Source organism: Camelus dromedarius, chromosome 20, assembly GCF_036321535.1.
Source record: "Camelus dromedarius isolate mCamDro1 chromosome 20, mCamDro1.pat, whole genome shotgun sequence".
NCBI classification, from domain to species: Eukaryota; Metazoa; Chordata; class Mammalia; order Artiodactyla; family Camelidae; genus Camelus; species Camelus dromedarius.
In genome coordinates, this window is record NC_087455.1 from 13777046 (window position 1) to 13800054 (window position 23009).

A 23009-nucleotide genomic window follows, 5' to 3' on the forward strand; every position below is an offset into this window, starting at 1 on the left:
CTGGCTGTTCCTGTAGAAAGTGCTCCATTCGGCTCCTTCTCTGTAGTCTCTGCAGCATCTTTGGGAACATGTTTTCATCTCCCTGGGCCTGGATTCTTTCCTGGCTTCCCAGGTGGTCTCCCTGCCTGGGTCTCTCCAAGCCATGGAGGAAGAATAATTTGCAACATGCTTCCAGTAAATTACTCTGCTCATCCAGCCCTGAGCCCGCCTCTCTCTCTCTCACACACACACACACACACACACACTTTTCATCTGTAAAATAGGCTTACAACGGCCGCTACTGACTGTCAGACCAAATCTAAGCCCCGTCAAATGTCATCTGGACATGAACCCCAGAGGTACAATGTGATGATGTCCTAAAATTGATCAGCTGGAGGAAGAGCTGCTCTGGGCAGTCAAGTCACTGCCCCCTTCCCATCTCCCCTTTATCTCTGCTCTTTCTCCCCCTTTTGGTGAGAAAACCTCCAGTGCTGCAAATAAAGGGAATGTTTGATTCAAAACATTGGTTTAGAAGTTGAGAGCATGAGAAACTCTAATGACTAATTACTGTGGCTTCAAATTCAAAACTGAAAGAGGACCAAACCAAGCTGATGGATGGATGGGAGGTGACTGTTGAGGATATAACATGAAATTGTTTAAGGAATTGAGTTTTAGTGCTGAAACAAAACTCTTTCCACCCTTTTTTACTTCTTCGTGTGAGCAGTTTCTCAACACTTAACATCTGTAAATATGAAAAACAGAAACAGAATTAATGCTGAATCCCACTTCATTCTAGCAAAAAGGGAACAGCCAGCCTATGCAGACATAAATTAAGTGGGATTAAAAAGTCGTATCCATCTCATACATATTTGTTTCAGATTTTCCACTTTTCCATTTAATAATTATTCTTCAAATCCATAAATATATTTATGATTTTTGATTCACTGTGTACTAACAAAAATAATATGTCAATTTAGAAGAAAAATATGACAGAGCCTTATGGTCACAGGAAACAAAATATTTTCAATTTGTGCACATATTCTTGCTGCTGAGAGGCATGCTAGGGTGATCAACAGCAGACATAAAACATAAACTCTGTAGTATATGAAGATACAATTCTCTGTGGGGGGTGGCGAGTAGAGTGGAAATATGACTTCAGGGGCGAAAATAAATGTAAACTTAAATGCTAAGAGTTTATTCATGTCTATTTAAAGTAGATTATGGTTTGTATGAAATCCGTAAGATATTTCGATTTCATTGGATGCCTGTTTAAAAAATCATACACGCAATTTTATTTTTAGAAAATCAGCATATACAATTTACTGGAAATTACACCCTTTGTAACTGAATTGACAATGAGAAAGCTGAGACATCCATTTAATGTTAATCAAAGAGGTTCAAAATTACTTTAGGAGTTGCACGTGAGGAAACAGTTCTGGAAACTGCTTCTGGGGGCGGGGCAAGTGCTGGTGAGAGGCCCCGCGATGTTGCTCCACTCGGGATGGAATCCTGCCTCCCTGGGCTGCAAGCGGTTGGAACTTGGGCAGGTGGCCTTAGCTCTTCGGATTCGAGTTTGAGCTTCTGTACGTGCAGGGCAATAGGAATAATGACCCCTTCAGGTTGTTCTGGGAGTAAATGAGCCGCCCCTGGGATAGCGTGTAGCCGGGAGGAAGGAGCCTCCATTTACCGAAGTGAGTGGGGCAGGTGTGGAAGCGAGAAGCAATCCTTGGAAGGCAATGGGCATCAGGTTTCTTCGATTAAGTGACCTTTGACCTGGCTGAAGAAGGGCGCGGAGGAGATCCCGGCACAGAGAAGGGGTCTGGCGGTGGGAAAGCCACTTCAGGCGGAGGAAACAGCGCGTGCTAAGGCCTGAAGTAGGTAAGTTCCACGCAACCTTCGAGGTCTGGGGTCCAGGGAAACTTCCCAATCCGCAGCTCCTCCTAAGGAGACAGGGGTCTCTAGGGAGCCCACCCCTCGTCTCGGGAGGTAGCCTCACCTGCCCGGGAGCTCTCAGTCCTTCCCCGGCTGGGCGAAGCTGTCCTCCTCCCCGCGCCCCCTTCCCCCGGGGTCCCCCCTCCCCAGGGTTCTCTCCCCCTCCTCCCAGGAATTCTGGTGCCTGCTCTTAAGATAGTATTTTTCCCACTTCCTTACACTCATGTTGCCACTTTCCCCCTTAACATCCCCCAATTCTGGGTGATTTAAAAAATTCTCCTCCAACACTTTATAATGAGAACATTTCAGATAAACTAGAAACGTTGAAAGAATTGTACAGTGAATATTGGTGTCCCCATCACCTAGATCCACATTAACGCCATAGTGTACTCGCAGTCTCCCAGAAACTCTCCACTTCTCGTCCTTAGTTTGTTCGTTGGTCCATCAAACCCGCTTATCTTTTGAAACGCTTCAAGCTTGCAATCGTCAGTACACTCCTCCAAAGCCCTTCCACTTGCTTGTTGGTGGCTGGAGTTAATGGGTTTATGGGTTGTTTTTTTTTAATTAAAAATTTTTTTAATTGGAGTTATAATCGATTTACAGTGTTAGTTTCTGATGAACAGCATAGTGATTCAGTTATATACATATATATTCCTTTTCATGTTCTTTTTCATTATAGGTTATTATAAGATATTGAATATAGTTCCCTGTGATATACAGTAGGACCTTGTTGTTTACTTGTTTTATATATATTAGTTAGTATCTGCAAATCTCAAACTCCCAGTTCATCCCTTCCCACCCTCTTTCCCAACTGGTAACCGTAAGTTTGTTTTCTGTCTGTGAGTCTGCTTCTGTTTTGTGAATAAGTTCATTTGTGTCATTTAATAAAGATTCCACATGTAAGTGATACCGTATGGTATTTTTCTTTCTCTTTCTGGTTTACTTAGCAGTATATAGTCTCTAGATCCATCCATGTTGCTGCAAATGGCCTTATTTCATTTTTATTTATGGCTGAGTAGTATTCCATTGTGTTTATATATCACAGCTTCCTTATCAGTCACCTGTTGGTGGACATTTAGGTTGCTTCCATGTCTTGGTTGTTATAAATAGTGCTGCTATGAACATTGGGGTGCATGTATCTTTTTGAATTAGAGTTTCCTCCGGATATATTCCCAGGAGGGGGATTGCTGGATCCTATGGTAAGTCTATTTTTAGTTTTTTTTGAGGAATCTCCATATTGTTTTCCATAGTGGCTGTACCAAGCTACATTCCCACCAGCAATGTAGGAGGGTTCCATTTATCCACACTCTCTACAGCATTTATCATTTGTGGACTTTTTAATGATGGCCACTCTGAATGGTGTGAAGTGATACCTCACTGTAGTTTTGATTTGCATGTCTCTGATTATTAGTGATTTTGAGAATTTTTTCATGTGCCTATTTGCCATCTGTATGTCTTAATTGGAGAAATGTTTGTTTCGGTCTTTTGCCAATTTTTTTAATTGGGTTGCTTGTTTTTGTTTGTTATTGAGTTGTATACGCTGTTTGTATATTCTGGAAATTAAGCCTTTGTCAGTTGTGTCAATTAAAAATATTTCTCCCATTCTATAGGTTGTCTTTTTGTTTATAGTTTGCTTTACTATGCAAAAGCTTTTAAGTTTAATTAGGTCCCATTTGTTTATTTTTCTTTTATTCTGTTGCCTTGGTAGACTGACCTAGGAGAACATTGCTATGATATATATATATCAGAGAATGTTTTGCCTATGTTCTCTTCTAGGAGGTTTATGGTGTCTTATTTTATAAGCCATTTTGAGTTTATTTTTGTGTATGGTGTGAAGGAGTGTTCTAATTACATTGATTTACATACACCTATCCAGCTTCGTCAGTACCACTTCGTCAGAGACTTTTTTTTTTTTTCCATTGTGTATTCTTGCCTCCTTTGTTGAGGATTAATTGCCCATAGGTTTGTGGATTTATTTCTGGGCTCTCTGTTCTGTTCCATTGATCCATACGTCTGTTAGTTTATGGGTTTTTAAAGGTAAAATTTACATAAGCAAAAGATACAAATATTAAGTGTGCCTTTTAATTGTAAGTGTGCCTTACTCTGGTTGATTTTAGATGGTACGTGGAAGAATGGTTTTTATTTTAATATTTATTTTAACGTGTGTTCGGAGGAAAAAAACACCCATTATCCATTTGTGATAGTGACCAAGTTTCCTTTAACAACGAATGTATTTAAATTAACTGGTGTGAAGGGCTGGGGTTAAGGGAGGGGAGAGGGCTTCTAAAATGCGGAGGGTGCTGCTGCTGTAGGTGTCCTTTCCAGAGCTGCGGACACTTCTAAGAAGAGTAGTCTCAGCAGGGGAGCTCCGGGGAGCGGTGGAAACTTGGGGCGTCAGAAGGGGCTGGGCACCGGGCTGGATCGGGGTCTGAGGTGGGGCCCGAATAGTGTGCATGGGTGCGTGCGTGTGTTTTTTCAAATTATTATGCATGTGTGCCCCCCCTCCAACTCTTGGAGGCTGGGAGTGTCTCTGTAAATGAGCACCCAGCCAACACACGGCCGGGGCCACGGTAGGTGCCCAAGAAGTGTTTCACGAGATCAGCAGTGTGCAAACGCTTTGTAAGCACTCTACAAAAATAAAAGAGTTTATAACAGCAGGAAGAATCCCAAGGCCACGAGTCCCCCCTATTCAGCGCAGTGTGTTGAAGCAAGTCTCAGTGTTTGTTGGTTAATATACAGTCCGGCAGGCGGAGAACTACAGGAGCCTCGTGGGCAGTTCGGCCCCGGTGGGTGCTGGGGCTGGGAACGTCAGTGTTCCGGGTTAGGGGCCTATCAGAGAAAGAAATGAAACCACAGCTTTGTGGCCATGCGCACTCGGCCGCTGAGCTAGCCTCATTATTCTATGCGCGTAGGCTGTGTGTAGGTGCCTCGTTAGCGCAGTAGGTAGCGCGTCAGTCTCATAATCTGAAGGTCGTGAGTTCGATCCTCACACGGGGCACAATACTTTTGTTCGATCTAAGCGTTTAATCCAACTAGAAAAATGGATTTTATTTGCTTGTCTGTTGATTGGGAGGGTGATGGCGCTTTTCCGCCCTTGAGTCATCAGCATATAAGCCGCGGCTACCTGAAGTACCTGAAGTACCGACGTGGGGCACTTCGCTGGTTGAAAATCTTTCTCAGCCCCGCCTCCCTGCCGGCTCCCGGAATTCTGGGCCGAGGTTGGAGGAGTGGAAGGGAGGCCGGAGCGTGATGATAAGAGGGGGGCCCGTGCAGAAGACTAGTGCGTGGTGGGCTGGGACCTGCATGAGCCCCTCGGGCAGAACCCCCCTCTCACCGGCAGCGCCGCGGCGGGGGTGTCCCGAAGGAGCACTCACCCTACCATTCCACCCTCCACCAGGGGAACTGCCCTAACCCTTGAGCCCTGCTCCTGGTGGGGACGTGCACAGCGCTGGGTGAAGGGAGCCGCCGGGCGCTTGTGGTCCAGGAGGGCACTGGGAGCGCCGCTGGGTGCAAAGCCCTCTCTCTAATGGAGGCCTCAGAGGAGTGACTGGGACTCAAGGCACCCCCCCCCTCCTGGAGAGTCCCAATTATTGACACCCCACCCCAGGGTAGGCTGGCTCTGGGCGGCGCTGTGATGAGAGGCCAGACAGTGCAGGGCTCTGAGCCCCGTGGCGACGAGTTTGGGCTGCAGAGCTTGGAAGCTGGCTGGACACGATCAGGAAGGCCATGGAGGCAGCTGCCGGGGCTTTACGTGACAGAGGCTTTGTGACGCTCCATCTGAAACAGTTGCTGCAGTCGCAGTCATCGTCGATTAAAATTCTGGTAATTCAGTCATTCTGCACATGTCAAGTAGCAAATTGAATTGACACGTGATAGCTGTAACCACCTCTTCACTTTTCAAGTTTTTGATGACGCGCTAACCTCTGCAGTTCTCCCATTGGTGCTGTGATAATACTTCTGGGTTACTGTACTGGTAGGCGGGAGTTTCTGAGGCTTTCGCTTGGCTCTTTCTACATAAGGACACCTACTCAGTGGGTCATCGTGCCAGTGTAGATATTCTGCCTTTGTCAAATTTGTTTATTCCAATTATTCATTCAGGTACTCAGAGAATCAGCACAGTTGGTTTCATGGCATTACTGCTACCTCTGTAATTCAGACTGGTTCAGGCTCCTTTATCACTTGACCTTCGTTAGCCCTGGCTTTGGTAGCCACAGTAATTACTGTCATTTTACAGCCAGTATCTATTTCCAAGTCCAAACTCGTTCTGCTCACTGCATGACAGGCCAATAAATTGAGAGAGGAGGTGTTGGGGCAAGGAATAACGACTTTATTCAGAAAGCCTGACAGACTAATGTCCTGGAGAACCATCTTACCTGGGTCAGAATTCAGGCTCCTGTTACACTGAAAAGGGGACGGGTGTGCTTGGCTGTTGCAAACTTCTTGGTGCAGGAATTCTTTGTTGTTGGGATCCTTTGTTGTAGTAGCCATCCACGTGGGTCAGATCACCGTGTTCCTGTAAACCTCCAACAAAACAAACGGGTGTTTTCTATTCTGCAGCTTATCTTTATATGAATGGTAAAGTGTTAATCTCCTTAAAGGTTAGAGCCTTGAGAATAGGCTCTCCTGTCTATTTCAGGCCCTAGGCAACATTCTTTTACAGAAGGTGCAGAACCAGCAAGACTAAGCCTAGGAAACAGAGCACTGGGTTAAAGCCAAAGGAACTGATCTAATATGGAGTCAGATTTGTTCTATTACATGTCTAGTAACCACTGAAAGGGCTGGGTGTTTTTTTCCCCTACTCCCCAGTCTTTCAAGTAAGTACCAACAGGCCCCTTTGGAAAGGCTTGGGGGATTATTTATAGCATTTATATGTGGCACTCACAGCTGCAGGATACTTCACCAAGGGGAACTTGTCTTCCCTTCAATCAAGAGGCTTTGACTCTGGGAATGAGTTTAGGTCTGGAAAATGGGTGACAGGCATGGCTCTCCATTGTGGTGATGTAACTGAGCAGGACCCTACCGCCGGGCCTTCCTGGGACAGACACCTCCCTCCCGTGTCCTCCACCTGCCTCTTGTTTATCGAAAAATTTTAGCCTCCTAGGCCTTCCCTGAGTTCCAGAGGATGTTTAATCAGAGAAGTGAGAAAATGCAGAAGCAAAGGAAAACAGTCAAGCAAGACAAATAATAATAGTTTAGCCATTAAACAAAGTCAAGGACCTTTAGCTCCTCCTCAGGGGCTCTAGAAACTATTCCGAACCATGTCCTTTGAGCTGTTTTCAGATACTGAAACCCCTATCAGGTGGAAGAAGTTAAGTGTATGCTGCCCACAAGCACGTAGACCTCAGATGTGTGGGAACTAGAAGGTTGAGCATGTTGACTCCTGATTACATCATCATCAACCAATCAGAAGAAAGTCCACGAGCTGAGCATGGTCCTGCAACCCTCTCTCCCATGCTGTCTTTAAAAACCCTTTCCCTGAAAGCCATTGGGAAGTTCAGACCTTTAGAGCACTAGCTGCCTGGACTGCTTGCTTGGTGTCCTGCAGTAAACGCTGCACTTCCCTTCACCACAACCCGGGGGCAGTAGATCGGCTTCACTGTGCACAGGTGAGTGGACCCAAGTTTGGTTCAGTAACAGTAACTCAAGTCATGTTTTGGGCCCACAGATCTTAAGATTTTCTGTTACATACGTCAAGCAATATTTTAGTAGGCTGCCTATCTATTTCATTGTTAAGGACAACATAATCAATTACCGATAGCCAAATAACCCTTAATAATACTTCTCTGCTGCCTGCAGCTGTAAATGGCTGTCTTTGGTAGTTAAACCGCTACCACTTGGCCTCTGCTATGTGAAATCCCACCATCCCACTGAAATCAGGAAGGACATCAATGGGCATCTCTCACCACAGAGTTTTTCAAGTGTGCACTTAATGCCTTAAGAAGGGAGCATCTTTGGGGCTGAGCATGTAGCTGGGACGAGAGTGAGAAGTCCGTACGTGATGAATCCACTCCTACAGTCCTACTTTCCTTAGCCTTCGGTTACCTTCGTCTATATCATGCCAGGGAAATTCTGGCATCTCAGTGTGATTAAAAAGAGGCCAGTACTGACTCTACATTTCTGTCAGCCAGCAAAGTAAACTTCCTGTTGCATGAGAGTGCCCATGATCAATTTACTGCCCTGAGCTCCAAATTCTCTCTTCAGGGCCCGCTCTGCAAGAATGGCTGGGACTCTTCAAGTGCTTTCTCCTCACCGCGTGCGCGGTGCGAGGCTGTCAGTAGAGGGCGCTGGGAGAGATTGCAGGAGGGATGGGGCTTCTCTTTCTAGCTCAGATGTGTTTTCTTTATTCTTGTTCCTGCTTCATGGTCCATCAGTGGCTAGTGTGTGGGGACACCCAGTGTTCTGTCCCAGCTGTGTGCCCAGAGTGCACAGTCTCTTAGTGATGTCACAGCCCAGCCTGGTGACCACTTTGCTGCCATCCTCCCAACACAGCTGAGGTTTGTTCCAGGTCTGGTGCCAGCCGCAGCGCCCTGATGTGCTCTGAGCACCTGTCTTCCAGCCTTGGTTTGCCTGTGCCCCAGAGGGTGGTTCCTTGAGAACTTCCCCCTCCCAGCATGGCCAGTGTACACACCACCGTGACACACTTGGGGTCCTGACTTCCTATGACCTTGCAGTCAGCAGCCCTGGACTAGCTGCACCCCAGAGACTTCCTTCCTGCTGCCTGGGCAGCCCAGGAACCCCTGCACTGTCCAGGGGTCCACAGCCACACCTCCAGTGCGGTCTGAGCCTGAGCCGTGGGGAGGGAGGGAATTCCTTCTGAGTTTGTCCTCCCTTGGGTACTCTCAGTCCTCCTAGGCACCCTTTAGCATTCTCTTTATAGTTACTCCCCTGTCATAGTTAAATAATTCTTTATATTAAACTTATCCTGTTCAAATTATGTGGTTTATCTCCTGACTGGACATAGACTGACATGAGGTTAAACATTGAGGATCTGTGTTCCCATGTACCCACGTTAATAAATTAGGCCTCTGGCAGGGCTTACTGCTGAAATGGCCAGCGTGGAGTCACTGTGGAAGGGCCTTTAGCAAATGATCAAATTTCACTCAACAATAGAGATTTTGTACCAGAGAGAAACCACATGAGTGTATAAATGTGAAAAGGCCTCTACCTGAGTTAGTAACTTACTCAGCACCATTGAATTCATACTGAAGACTCTTTTAAGTGGGAGTCGATGTGGAGAGGGATTTAGCCGAAGCCCCAAATTTATCCAATGTTGTATAATTCACTCCAGAAAGAAACCTTATGAAGGTAATAAATATGAAAAAGCCTTCAGGAACTGCTCTTCAGCTGACTCAAGGGAGTCCTGGAGAAAAGCTTTGTGACTGTAGCCAGTGTGGGAAGAATTTTAGCCAAGCTCAATCTTCACTCAGTTCCCAGAGAACTTACATTTACATGACCAAGAAATCGGGGTCAGGTTGAGGCTATACTACCAAGAAGCATGAAGAGCTAATCACACATGTTATTTCCTATATTTCATTACATGTCCTCCTAACCCTTGAAATGCCAGCCAGGCCCACGTGACTGAAGAGATCCAGCCAAGTACCTGGAATCTGCTAAGGCAGTGACTTTGTCAAGATCATCATCGGGAGCACCATGGGTTTGGAGAAAACTGGGAGGGAGAATGTGGTAAAAAGAACTTCATTTGGTTGAAAGTGTGCATAATTCACTTTCACTGGATGAATAGAAACTTCAAAAAAATGAAATACTGTAATGCTATAAATGTGTGTAGTTTGCAAAACCAACCTGAATAGGTGTAAATTCTAGTCAAGGAGGACGTGAAGTAGAGGTCAAAAGCTGGCAACATACAGCTGACTCTGGCTGGCAGAATCACCGTATTTTAGAATTCGGATGCTTTCAGGTGAGCAATTTCTAGCTCACCAAAGTTCCCATCACACCCCGAGTATTTTATATCCTGTGACTTTCTGTGGCCCAACACCCACCAGCCTGGTCCATGAAGGTGTTTGTAACTACCTGAAAACAGGCAGAAAGAAAATGAGGCTGATGAAAGTGCCCTTGAGAAACTGATGCCAGGTGGAGTACCAGGGTCGTATTTTGGGAATTTGGACAAAAGCAAGCACTCTGCTGACTGAAAGCACCGGATTTACCGTAAGGTTATGCTTTGTGACTCCGGGAAAAACAAAACAAACCTTTTCTGCACTGTGCACTAGCTAGATGTTAAGCACCGTACCAGGAACTTTATATACACTATCATGTTTAGTCTTCATGTCAAGTGCATGTGGTACTTCTGCTCTCCTTTTAGAAATGGGTTCAGGGGGAGTAATCTGCCCAAGAGGATGCAGCCAGGAGCTGCTCTGCTGTGGAGCTAAGGGCCGGTGCTGTCAGGAGAAGCAGGCAGAGGGCAGGAAGTGGAGGAGCAGAGACAGTGGCCTGGGTGTGGCGAGTGCGGAGGGGTCTGGTCGTGGGCAAAGGGGCGTCCTGCTGCGGGGGGTAGGGGCAGCGGGGTGCGCAGGTGGCCTCTGGAGCTGCCGCTGACTTCTCCCTCAGTCCTGATGGTACTTGGTTGAGATGCTTTAAAATAAAACCTCATCAACTGAAGTTCCTGAAGATAGTGCTGGTCCTTGCAACCTGAAAGGGCCTAATGCAAAGCTTTAAAAAGCTTCAATTTTTGTTTTTATTGTGAAAAGTACAATAAGCCATTAACAAGCCCCAAAGCACAGAATTAAATAGAACACATCATTTTTATACACGCATTTTTCATACAAAAGGTTAATCTTTATAAGAATTTAAAAATAAATAATCTGAAAATCAGTGTCACTGATTGCAAAATAGGTATCTCGCTCTCTGACTATCTCAAGGTGACCAGCGTCCTATGTGGCCAAAACAGGAGGCGTCTGGCATCTGTTACGAGCCTGGGCAGTGAGTCTCTGGCGAAGATTTCTCACTCTCTCCATTAGATCCCGTTCCATGGTGTCCCAATGTGTTCTTCTTTGGTTTAATGAAACTTGAAAACAAAATTTTAAATTAACAACAGTTAATTTTAGCAGTGGTACAGCACTTATTTTAAAGGCAAGTATGTTTCAAAAATCAATAATGAAATGAATATTTTAAAAACCAAATTTCTTAAGCAAAAAGTCTAATATATTACCTGGCCCCACGTGGTTCTATTTACAAGCCAAATATTTATTTCTTGAAATGAATGAATGCTATCAGAGAACTTACCTGCTTTTTGGTTATTTAGCATGTTTTTGATTTGGGGATACAGGTGAATTTTAACTTAGGAAGAAAGCCTGTATAAGAGGGAATTTGAGTTCTTTATAATAGTTTCTTCACTATGATGCTTATTATAATGAGAAAATTCCAAGTTGCCAAAATTAATATAGTGAAATGTACCCCATAACTACTTCCTAATGATTAAATAAAAATTAACAAACAAAATGCTTTTTAGTAGCCAACAGAGGGAGTCCAGAATCAAGATTAAAACATTACAATATGTCCAAGTATAACAGCCATTTCCCATTGATTCCGAGGGGCTACTGAACACTGGAACTCAAAAAAGAAGCATCTTAAAAATACACTTCTCTGAAACTTAGTCACATATTCAAACAGCTTCCATTTCTGAGAACTATTTTTCCCCCAATGAACAAAACTTTTATGCTTTCTTGCTTTGCTGCCAAATAACAAACTTGCCAAATGTCCTTAACTTGATTTTCAAATTTAGAATATTATCTAGTTAGAAAGTTCTGACTTGTCGGAACAGAGAACAGTTGAGAATCTCCTGTACTTTCATTCGACTCACGTGACTTCTGGTTGAATTCACATCCTGACTCAGACTTTAGGAGATGCGCATGTGTGTGAGTTGGCGAGGACACTTGATCCACACCGGAATCTTGTGACTTGTTATTAGGTCTAATTCTTACCAAGTTGGTCTTTAGGGGACATTATATCAAAATCTGTTCTTCTAAAAAAATTCAAAAGACCTTGTTAAATTCTGTTTCATTTATGTGACGGTTTTATTGAAAAAGTCAGTTGAAAGAAAGCCTGACAGAGTTTCCTGTCCTCTCCCCTCCTTTTAAAAACTAGTAACTGGGGAAACTGTTAGTTCCTTTATGGGCTGATGCTGTGATGGCATTTTGGTAAGATGTTTCCACCTCATCCCTTCCCAAAACAAAAACCTCCAGTGAATCAAGTCAAGGGATCAAAAGTCACCTAATCAGCACGGAGCCTCTGTGCCCTTCGTGGTTGTGAGAGGGTCCCCGGCAGTGGTCCCACCTCCGTGCCCAGAGCAGACACGCTTCCAGTGGTTGCCGGACGGAGCCCAGCCCAGAGGAGGGGTCAAGAAAATTCTAATATGTCACAGTGCTGAAAACTAAAGCTGAGACTTTCTTCTCACAAGGATGTAGAGATTCGTTATGAATATCATGAGTTTAGTCAGTGCCAGACTTCTGATGGAGCCTCCAACTATGTTTTTGAGCAGTGGTGCCGGCACTGAAGAAACAGTTGCACTGACGAGATCTGGCAGACGTTCCTTACTTGGGTTTCCGTCTGACCCAGTTTTTCCCCAGCTGGAAACCTGAGGATCTTGCAGCCTCCACTTTGGATTTCCATTATCAATGCCTTGGGAAAATGGTCTCAAAGTGCTGTAAACATAATTTCAGCCACAGTCTTGCTTGCATACTGCTAAATCTAACATGAAAGAAGAAACCTTTCTTGTTCATCAACTTACTCTGTGTCAGGGACTCCACTGAAGAAATGTCATTTGATTGTGAGGTTCTAGGCAAACAGCTTGAGGTGACCTGTTCATTCTGGCCCTTGGGCATTACTGTTACAAAAGTGAAAAAAATAAGAGGATGTTTGGGAGTGGATAGAAAGCCGCTCTTAATTCCACATGGTCCCTCGTAAATTAACATTGCCAAGGATAAAAAGCCCCTTACTTTTCTATTCTGGGAAGAATGCTGTCACCATTCAAAAGTCATGGAAAGTGCAGTCAGTGAGAATTAAGAGCCTAGCTGAAATTCTGGTAAAGCACTTAAAAAAAAAAACACCTTTAGCTAAAACAAAATAGCAACCAACAACTGAAAAATACATATGTTAGGACAGAGATCCCCAACATTTGCTGGGAGGAACAATGAAATGTGAATTAGGTCCCTCCTTGAGAACTTCGGTGAGCCAATCACAACACACGGCTCACCAGGAGCAGCGGTGGACGAGTCGTACCTGAAGCTCTCAGCGTTGAAAGCACAGCGGTGGTTCCACACCTCGCTGGTGCCTCCTCCTATTTTTTTTAATCATCACTTTCCTCTCCTCACTCTTCAGCTGTGTTTTGACTGTTTCCTAAGTCCTACAGCTTTATATCCAATAAGACACCAATGTCTTTTGATTTTCCATCCTGACGTCACACCTAACTGTCCCTTCCTTTCTACTCCATCACTAGGGTCCAAGCCTTGGTGCGTCGGCCCAGCATGCCCGGGTCACACTGACTCGTGGAGACCACGCCTGCCTCTCACCTGGGCTCCAGAGCATCAGCTGATGGTTTTCACTCATAGTTATAGCTCAGTGAGTCACTAAGACAATCTAATTAATTGCCAAATGATTAATTTGAACTGGCGTGGGGGAATGGAATTTAAGAATCATCTGCAAATATCTGAAGGGCTATCCTGTGGCAGAGGGAGTAAATGTCATCTGCATTGCTCTGGAGAACAGTTTTTAATGAGGATTTACAAAGAGAAAAGAAAAGTGTAAGGAAGGAACAACTTCTAAATAAAATACTGGCAGAAGGTGGAAGAAGGGAGTGAGCTTGTCAGCTCAGTGTCCCGAAACAGGCTGGAGAACCCCTGTCAGAGCATGCAGGGCTGACCCCATGGTCAGGTCCTTCCAACCCTGCAGTCTCACAGTTCTTGTCTCTCATCTGTTGTCTCCTAAATCCATCCTGCCCACGGCTTTATATTCATCCTCCCAAAGGGCCGTGTTGTAAACATTACCTCTGTTCAAGCAACTGATGGTTCCCCACTTTGCTTACAGCAACATTTCAAACACTGCTGAGCAAATTCACCTGTAAAGCTTTAAAACAAAAATCTAGCTTTCTAGCTTCTATCCTAGATCTACACAGCTAAATAACCCTTGGTCCTGAATGTGTGTATTTTTAAAAACAATCTGTAAGGAAAAAAAAAAAAACCCCAAATAGTAGCCAGTCACTGGCTAAATTGTAACAAGTCTGAATATATAAATAATGAAGTAAAAAGGGAAAAGTTCTTTTTTTCTATACTTTTTATGCTGCAACTTGCTTTCTAAAAACATTTAATGTATAAATTTTAAAGCCCCAAAGGTGATTCTTATTTAAAATTAGTATTTTTTTTTATTTTTAAACTTCTTTCTAATCAGCATATGAGACCAAATTTTACTAATCTAAGTTGTTTTAAAATTAATATTTCTTTGCTGAATTGGTAGGTGTACTACTTTACAAACTAAATCTCCTTCCTTTCCCTAGCCATGCTCCTGACCCAAGTCCTGCTCTTGTGTTTTCTACAGGTCACTCTGCTGTGCGGCCAGCATGGCACTGAAGGTCCCCTCACCCGCCTTCGTCAGTGATACCTTTAAGCATCTGTGCACAATCTCTCTGCTCCAGTTGGCCTAACCTGTATCACCAGGACAGGTAATCCTCTGCCACTGATTAATTACTAACAAGTTCTATCACGTACAAGTGGAATTCATGGAGGCTTTTAGTTGGTGAATCCACAAAAGCAATAAGGGAGAACTGTGTGTGTGTGTGTGTGTGTGTGTGTGTGTACATGTACACGCCTATTTCTGGGGGAGATTCTCAGAGAGGCTCACAAACCGTAAGTGGTTAGAAAATGGTATAATATAATGTTAGAATGGTTACAAAATTAAGGATAACCTAGTCTATAATCTCCTTTTACAACTGAGGAAACTGAAGACCAGTGAACACTTCTGAATGCAAACGAATGAATGCAAGCGAGTAGTCAAACTAAGCAGGGGTGCACGGCTGAGTGGCTCCAGCTAAGTTTGTTCAGTCTGCTTGTTTACTGTGAAGCTGGGACGAGGGCTGTGCTCCCATCACGCACCCTGGGCTCCTGTGCCCCCCCCATAATCCTCCCTCTGCAATGTCCTCCCAGTGCTCTAAGCCCTACCCTTTCTTCATGGCTTGGTAATTTTAAAATCTGGTCCAATGGCCCTACCTGGCAACCCGCATTCACTAATGACATTAAAAAAATTATTAAAAAAAAGAAAAATATATCATTGAGATAATTCACACACCATAAAATTCACCCTTTTAAAGGGTACAATTCTGTGATTTTAGGATACTGAGTGCTGTGTAACCATCACCTCTAGAACATTTTCATCATCCCCCCAAAAAACCCCATACCCACTAGTAACCACCCTCCCACCCTCTCCCCAAACCACTAGCCTCCTTCTGCCTCTAGATTTGCCTGTGTGGGCATTTCATGAATAGAGTCATACAATACACGGCCTTTTTGTCTGGCTGCTTTACCTCAGCATATGGTTTTCAAGCTTCGGCCACTTTGTAGCGTGAATCAGTAGTTAATTCCTTTTCATCGCTAAGTAAGATTCCACCGCATGGATATACGACATTTTGTTTATCCATTCCTCACTTGATGGGTACCTGGGCAGTTTCTCCTTTTTGGCTGTTATGAATAATGATGCTGTGAACAGTGAGTGTACAAGTGTTTGCAGGGATATGCTTTCGATTCTCTTGGCTATATGCCTAGGAGTGGAGCTGCTGGCTCATACAGTCACTCCACATCTAGCCTTTTGAGGGACTGCCAGGCTGTTTCCCGAAGTGGCTGCACCATGTTACATTCCCCTCAGCAGCGTTCCAGTTCCTCTGATCCTGGCCCGCACGTGTTAGTGGATTATACATGCGACTGAATGTAAAGTTGTATCTCCTTGTATATATTTTTCTTTAATTTTAATTTTTTCCCATGTAGTTTGGTTTCTATTTCCCTAATAAATAATTAGGTTGAAGATCTTTTTGTATGTGTATTAGCCACTTATATATCTTCTTTGGAGAACTGTTTGTTCAAATCCCTTTGTCCATTAAAAATCTGGACCAATATTATTTTATAAGACATAGCTATTTTGTTTCAATTTAAGTTTATGGGCCTGGGATTTTAGGGGCAGCAGGGGCCATTCACATTGTCCAGAAGGTTCTGTTTTCTGGAAAACAAGAATTTCCTCGCCATTGCTAGTAAAGATTTGAAACTAGGCAAAAACTGAAATAAGCGCTCTGTCGCTGGTGCACTCTCATTCATGTTTCCTGCTTCCTGGGACCTCCCTTTAAGACAAACCAGCGCTGAGTACCTCCAGTCAAAATGCTGTTGCCCTAATTATAGCTGATTATCCCCCAGTTTCAGGATTAAATGACACTGATAATTTATACACCCTGATTAAGGCAATGATCAAATCCTTAACACATCTGCCTTTGAAAAATGGATGATTATTAACCAAATTATCTCTCACTGGTGAAATTTAGGAATGTTGAAAAAATGTTGGCAGGAAGACTTGGAGGTGGAGGGGCCAGCACGTAAGAGGACTAATGTGGGAGGCTTTTTGCAGTTTCTTTCCTTTTTCTACTTCTAAATCTACAGGTTCTCCAAAAGCCTCATTTTTTCTTTCTAACGTAGGGTAAGTGTGACAGGGTTAGGGACAAGTGGCAGCTCCAGTGGTTAGTGTCTTCTGTGAGCAGATTTTATTTTTTTACTTTAAAAAAAAAATTAAGTTTGGTCGATTTACAATGTTGTGTTAGTTTCTGGTGTACAGCATAGTGATTCAATTATACATATATATATTCCTTTTCTTATTCTTTTTTATTATAGGTTATTACAAGGTACTGAATATAGTTCCCTGTGCTGTACAGTAGTACCCTACTGTTTATCTATTTTATATATAGTAATTTGTTTCTGCAAATCTCAAACCCCTGATTTATCCCTCTACCCATCCCTTTCCCTCTGGTAACCATAAGCTTGTTTTCTGTCTGTGAGTCTGTTTCTGTTCTGTAGATGAGTTTGTTAGTGTCTTTTTCTTTTTTTTTAGATTCCACATATGAGTGATAGCACACGGTATTTTTCTTTCTCTTTCTAGTTTACTTCACTTAGAATGATGATCTCCAGGTCCATCCACGTTGCTGCAAATGGCATTATTTTATTCTATTTTATGGCTTGAGTATTAGTCCATTGTATAAATATATTATAGCTTTTTTATCCAGTCATCTGTTGATGGACATTTAGGTTGTTTCCATGTCTGGACCACCGTACACACTGCTGCTGTGAACACTGGGGTGCATGTATCTTTTGGAATTTGAGGTGCCTCGGATATATACCCAGGAGTGGGATTGCTGGATCACATGGTAAGTCTATTTTCAGTCTTTTGAGGAATCTCCATACTGTCTTCTATAACAGCTGCACCAAACTGCATTCCTACCAACCGTGTAGGAGGGCTCCCTTTTCCCCACACCCTCTCCAGCACATCGTTTGTGGGCTGCTGAATGATGGCCTCTGCCTCATGGTCAGAAAAGTGATTCCAGGTCTTGCATGAGTGTTGAAATTTTTCCTTTCCTTCTTAATGGCTTTTTTTCTGGATATCTTTCTCCTTCTTTGCCAGTAAAGCTTGTTGTCTCACTTCCTCCTCTTCTTTCTCTTTTGCTAACTGAGCAGCTTCTAATTCAGCTTGTCTTTGTTTTTCTTTAGCTTCTTCCTCCTTCTGTTTTGCGTCTGCCTTTGCTTTCTTTTCTGCTTCTTTCTTAGCTTTTTTTTCTTCCTTAAACTTTATCCTAGGATCACAGCTATATGCATTATCAACTCATGTCTTTATTCTGTTCAGTCCTTCTTTTCTTTTGTGCCCTCGTTGGCCTGTTTTGCTTTTCAATCTACCTCCTTTCGTCACGACATTCTGCTTTTTCTTTTTCTTCATCTAAGAAAATTCTAACAGTCAAAATTATACCAGAAAGAATAAAATGCATCTACATCTTCAAATGATGAATTCATATCACCAAGCTTGCAGAACTTTTTTTTTATTTGACCAGCTGGAATTCCTTTCAAACACTGTGGAAAACACTTCGAAGAAATTGTCCTTTGCTTCACTTTTAAAGGAACTGAGTTATCAAAAGTAGGAGCTACACTGTTAAGTGCTTGTCTTTTCACTGGATAAGATAACACTTCATAAGCTTTGGTTATGCGAGTGGAGTAGTCATTATCGCCTTCTTTTATTGGTTCACCAGCTGCTTTCTGTTTGTCTGGGTGATGTTGAAAACCATTGCTTTATGGCCTGCTTTACTCTGTCTCTGTGTAGCTTTGTATCTTCCATGGCCGAGACCAAGTACTGCATAATGATCTCGGTTCTTCCAGTCTTTGGGATCACGTGCTTATAGCACGGGAAACTCTTCTAGCTGCAATTCTTCATCATCTGATTCCTGTGATAACTCCTTCCTATCCTCCAGTTCCAGAGGGCAGAGCGTGGGTGATGGCAGTGCCCTGGCCATCCGCAGCGCTTGGCAGGAGCAGCATGATGGCGCTGGGGCCAGCCCTGCGGGTGCAGTGGTTCTCGTCCCAGATGCAGGGCACTCAGAGTCCCTTCCAGCTCTAACTCCCCGTCCGAGCCTCGCGCCTTGGCTCTAGGATGCCCAGGAACCAGCACATAGAGATGACCAATAACTACTTCCGGGATGAACTGTGTACTTCTAATGGGTGAATGGTATGGCGTGTGAATTATGTATCAGTAAGGCTGTCATTTTAAAAAATAATACATATACATTCTATAAAAGACTGAAACAATGTAGTATAGTAAAAGTTCTCCATATCTGTACTCTTAAAATTTTAGATTATAATTTTGATTTTTCATTTGATGCCACTGTAAGCCTTGCACCAAAACCTAATGTTTGATTAGATCCTATGATATTTTTCCTTGTGCTTCTTTAATATACTATTGTTCTGAGGACCAGCTATTGGCAAAGCACACATTTTTACTAAAATTAACTAGAAATAGCAGGTTGGGAACAAATCATATCTAGTGCATTAAAGGGATGCCAAGGACCATGGAACCGTGGAAGAAAACAGAATTCTATAGGATGGCTGAGAAATTTTTCTAGATTGGAGCTTTTTTTTTTCCCCTAAAACAGGCCCCATCTCCTCAGCCCATTCTTCCTGACCAAAAAAATGGTAACTAGTGATCACCTTTTAGTTGAGCAATAATTCGACTGTCAGTACTGAAGTACACCTCAAGGATGTACCATGATCTGAGACCACATGAAGTGAATGAGTGTGGGAGAGCAGGAAGGGAGAGAGCAGGGGCAGCACTCACGACGCTCACCTCTGCCACACAGGTGTTGGGCGTGTTCTGCAGCATCATTTATCTCCTTCTCTAGAAACCACTTTCTGGATGCATCTGAAAGAGCAGCAGCTTTCTTTTCTGATTTCAAATGAAAGTCTTTTTCTTCAGCTTCCTCCCACTAAGTACAAATAAATGAAAAAAAAAATCACATAAGAGCTGTGGTAATGCAGGCTCCTAGAGCAGAATAAGCCCCCTCTGCTTCTTCCACTCCACTTCCCTTATCTTCCCAGGGCACGGAGGATGTATGTGGTATTCAGCTAATTTGGGTGCCTGTCTTGGCTCAAGGCTGTTGAAGAACCTTGAGAGCAGAGGCCCCTCTGAGGTACCGCTCAGTGACCCTGAGCGCCACGTGCACCCATACAGGTCCCAATAGCCACTGAAATAACAATTCATTTCAATACATTTCTGATCTCAAATCATAAGGGATTGAGTTTTTTACATTCATGGCAATTGTTTGCTTTAATTTGAAAGCTATGCTTTTATAATAAAGTCTACAAAATTCAGAGAATAAACTCTTTGCCCAGTTCTGGTACAAAGGATGACTACAGGGAAATCAAGTAATGTGTATTAGCCCCTTCTTCTTCCTAAAGAGAGAAAACAGTAATTTTAAAACTGGCTTAAAGGGTAACTAAAGTAATAGATTTAAATTACTAGATAGCTTCTAAACTTTGCCATTGTTCTAGAGATGCTACAGCTTTTATATGCAAACACACACATATAATTTTTATGTTACAGAAACGCCAATGCATTAAATGTGTATTAAGTAACAAAAACTTTAAAGAGCCATTAGGACCAGGAGGGACCACACAGGAAAGTTCTATTCCTTTCATGTTATTTGATGAGGAGACTGACCTTCCAAGGCCACAGTAGTCAAGCAAGAGTTAGAAACCAGGACACTGGACACAAAGAGGGCTTTCTGTGTGACGTGAACAGCCTCACAGTGATTCTTGGTCTACTCTCAAATACACCACTTCACCCAGCACCTAGTGACAGGGTCGCTCTAGTGCTGGCAACCCTTACCGCAGAGATGTGGGCTTCCACCATCGTTTCCCTGAGGAGAGCAGCCTCAGTGATCTGGGCATCACTCCCACCCCTCCTTGTCCTTGAACGAAAGGGTTACAAGTTGGGTAGGAGGGACATGAATCTGGAAAAGTGACTTGCAGGAAAAATATTATGAGAAGCTTTCAGAAAATGCATTATGATAGAGCAGCAGAAAGAGGAGTGAACGAAAGCCAGTTACGTAGTGCCTGCTCTCTCCCAGCTCGGCAGGGCGCTGAGGGATGTCCACCGTGCCCGCAATCGGAGGGGCCACCAAGAGATGTGGCACACACTCTTCAGTTGCCTGCTCTGCTGCTGCTTTAGGAATAGAATTAGAATTTTATTTGGGATGGTAATGCTCCCTGCTAAAAATATCACCCTTCCCAACACCTTTTGCAGCCAAATGTTGCTAGAAATGTGATGGGGGGACTTCGGGAGAGGGGTTCAAAGAAAATGTGTCAGCTGGGAGGTGGAGCCTTCTGCACATCCATCCCCCTTCCTCCTGCTGAATGGAATTAACTTCAATGGCTGGAACTCCGGTCATCTTGGATGGAAAGGTATCCTTGAGAATGAAAGACATATACCAGGAGTGGTGCAGACAGGTTGAGGGAGGAGTTTATTGATGACCTTGGAGCCAGGATACCAACCCTGGACTGCCTGCCTTCAGACTTCCGTCATGTGAGAAAGAAAAACACTTTTCTATCCTGCTTATAGTCACCGTTATTTTGGTTTTTGTTATCAGTAGCTACATGTAATTCCCAACTGTTCAAAATCTTTCATGTTGTAAGTATAAAGAATTAAGTAAATTAAAGTAGTAATATTACACAGTCAGCCAGAACAAATCCAGGGAGCTGGGAAGTTGAGACACTAACGTATATGAGAAAGACACTTGGTCATTCTTAGGGGGCATCCACATTGGACGACTTCTCTGAGCAATACCTGTTAAAGTTAGATCATCTTTAAGATCTTTTCACAAACAAAAACTATTTGGTTTGATGCTTTTGCCATCTGATTATGTATTATTTCAAGATTTGAATGATTAATAACAAAAGGTTTATAACCTTTTATTCTTATATTCTTACATTATAACCTTATAGTCTTACTTTTTTAGTTTCCGCCTCCATCATTGCATCTAATACTTCTATTTCTTTCCTTCTGTTTTTCCGAAGGAGTTTGGCCATTTCCTGGTAACATTCATTTCGGTGTAGGTCGTTGCATCTTTGTTTATGTAAAGCTTGAATTCGCCAGTCAGTATTTAGACACACTTGCTCAGCTTCTGCCAAATTTTCTTCAATCAACTAAGAAAAAATTGTAAATTTCAGAAACAAGATCAGACTATGTAAAATACGGTCTGTCCACTCAGTGTATCCAGATGTCCAGGACAGATGTTCATAATCCTGGCTGCATATCAGAATCACCTCAGTGTTTAAAACAAAACGATATTCAGGCTCCACCACAAACCAACTAAATCAATCCTGGGAGTGGCTGGATATTGGTACTTCTAGGAAGCACATTCAGGTGATTCTATGTATAACCAAGATTGAGAACTTCTTGGCCAAGGGACGGGTAGAATTAAATAATTTCCATGTTTCAGTCCTTTGAAGGGAAGTCAGAAAAGCCTGTTCTTACAGACGGGACAAAAGCCTATAGGGAAACAAAAGGATATTCTGAGGGGAACAGCCAAAGGACTGTTATAGAACAGAAATAGGGAAATCTTACACTATTCCCAGCTTTTGGAACAGGGCCAGACTCTGCCATGAACCCATTTAACATTTTGTTAAAGGGATAATAGACAGAGTTCTTTTTTGAGGGTCTCAAATTGTATTTCAGTTCATTTAAGCCAGCATTTCTGAAAGGATACTCCACAAAAAATTCTATAAAGTAAGTTTGAGAAATTTACTTAAGGATTCACAATGTACCATATCCTCAAATTTGACATGAAAAAAACCTAACTTCATGATAGCATTTCCCATACTTGTCACCCCCATCTTACTGAATATTAGTTACTGATATTCTACAGAACACACTTTGGAAATGCTGGCTTTCATACACCAGGCAGAGACCTGATGTTTTGCAACTAATCTACTCAGCAATAACTTCTGATGCTTAACAGTGTAGGACACTATAATTTATAAAGTTATTATTTCATTTGTATTTTCTTCTAAGTCTTACAATTCTCAAAAGAGTACAAAAGACATGTATAAGGCTGTCAGTGAAGTAATCTGTAAAAAATGTGAGTTTCTAGGAACAGTGATAACAAAGCAAAGAAATGAATTAACTCAATATTACAGAGTTCAATATTGAATTCCTTCTTTTAAAAGAATGGCAGATGGAAATGTTCCCTCTATAGATACACTAAATTTACCCTATTTTTACCTTCTGAGTTTTCTCATTCTGAGTTTGGTCTGTTCCTATCAGTCTATGAAACATGTTTTCTTCAAGATCCACTTTTCGTCTATAGGCATCTGCATCTTCTCGCATTTCTTTTGCAACAGCTTCTTGATTTCTAGCGAGATTCTGTTAAAAAAATTTTTTTTGTAAAAAAAAAAATCACCCATCTATATAATGCTAGAACATAAAAATGATTTTTCTTTTTCATAACACCAATATGCACCCAAATAAAAACTATAATCACCTAATTTTCAAAGTAAAAACAAAACAGTGGTGACATCAGCGAAAAT

The 23009-nt window shown here is 42.8% G+C and overlaps 1 protein-coding gene, 1 non-coding gene and 1 pseudogene across 4 annotated transcripts in view; 1 reads left to right on the forward strand and 2 right to left on the reverse strand.

Annotated features, from left to right (window-relative positions):
* The first annotated feature begins 4836 nt into the window (after positions 1 to 4836).
* On the forward strand, positions 4837 to 4909 carry TRNAM-CAU (transfer RNA methionine (anticodon CAU)). Its single transcript has one exon. It is a non-coding gene; the product is annotated as a tRNA-Met (tRNA).
* Positions 4910 to 10576: 5667 nt separating this feature from the next.
* The window catches only part of TBC1D31 (TBC1 domain family member 31), a 59430-nt gene continuing 46997 nt past the window's right edge, over positions 10577 to 23009 (reverse strand). For 2 of the 3 annotated variants that reach the window (XM_031439570.2, XM_031439568.2), the window contains 5 exons: positions 22705 to 22845; positions 21432 to 21626; positions 19270 to 19408; positions 12653 to 12748; positions 10577 to 10930 (listed from right to left, as the gene is read on the reverse strand). In XM_031439570.2, coding sequence (XP_031295430.2) covers positions 10797 to 10930; positions 12653 to 12748; positions 19270 to 19408; positions 21432 to 21626; positions 22705 to 22845 — 705 coding nt within the window. In that variant the 3' untranslated portion in view covers positions 10577 to 10796. The remainder of the gene's footprint in view (positions 10931 to 12652; positions 12749 to 19269; positions 19409 to 21431; positions 21627 to 22704; positions 22846 to 23009) is intronic. The other variant, XM_031439569.2, reaches the window with a different exon arrangement.
* LOC135318717 (dnaJ homolog subfamily C member 2-like) lies at positions 14288 to 19194 on the reverse strand (annotated as a pseudogene).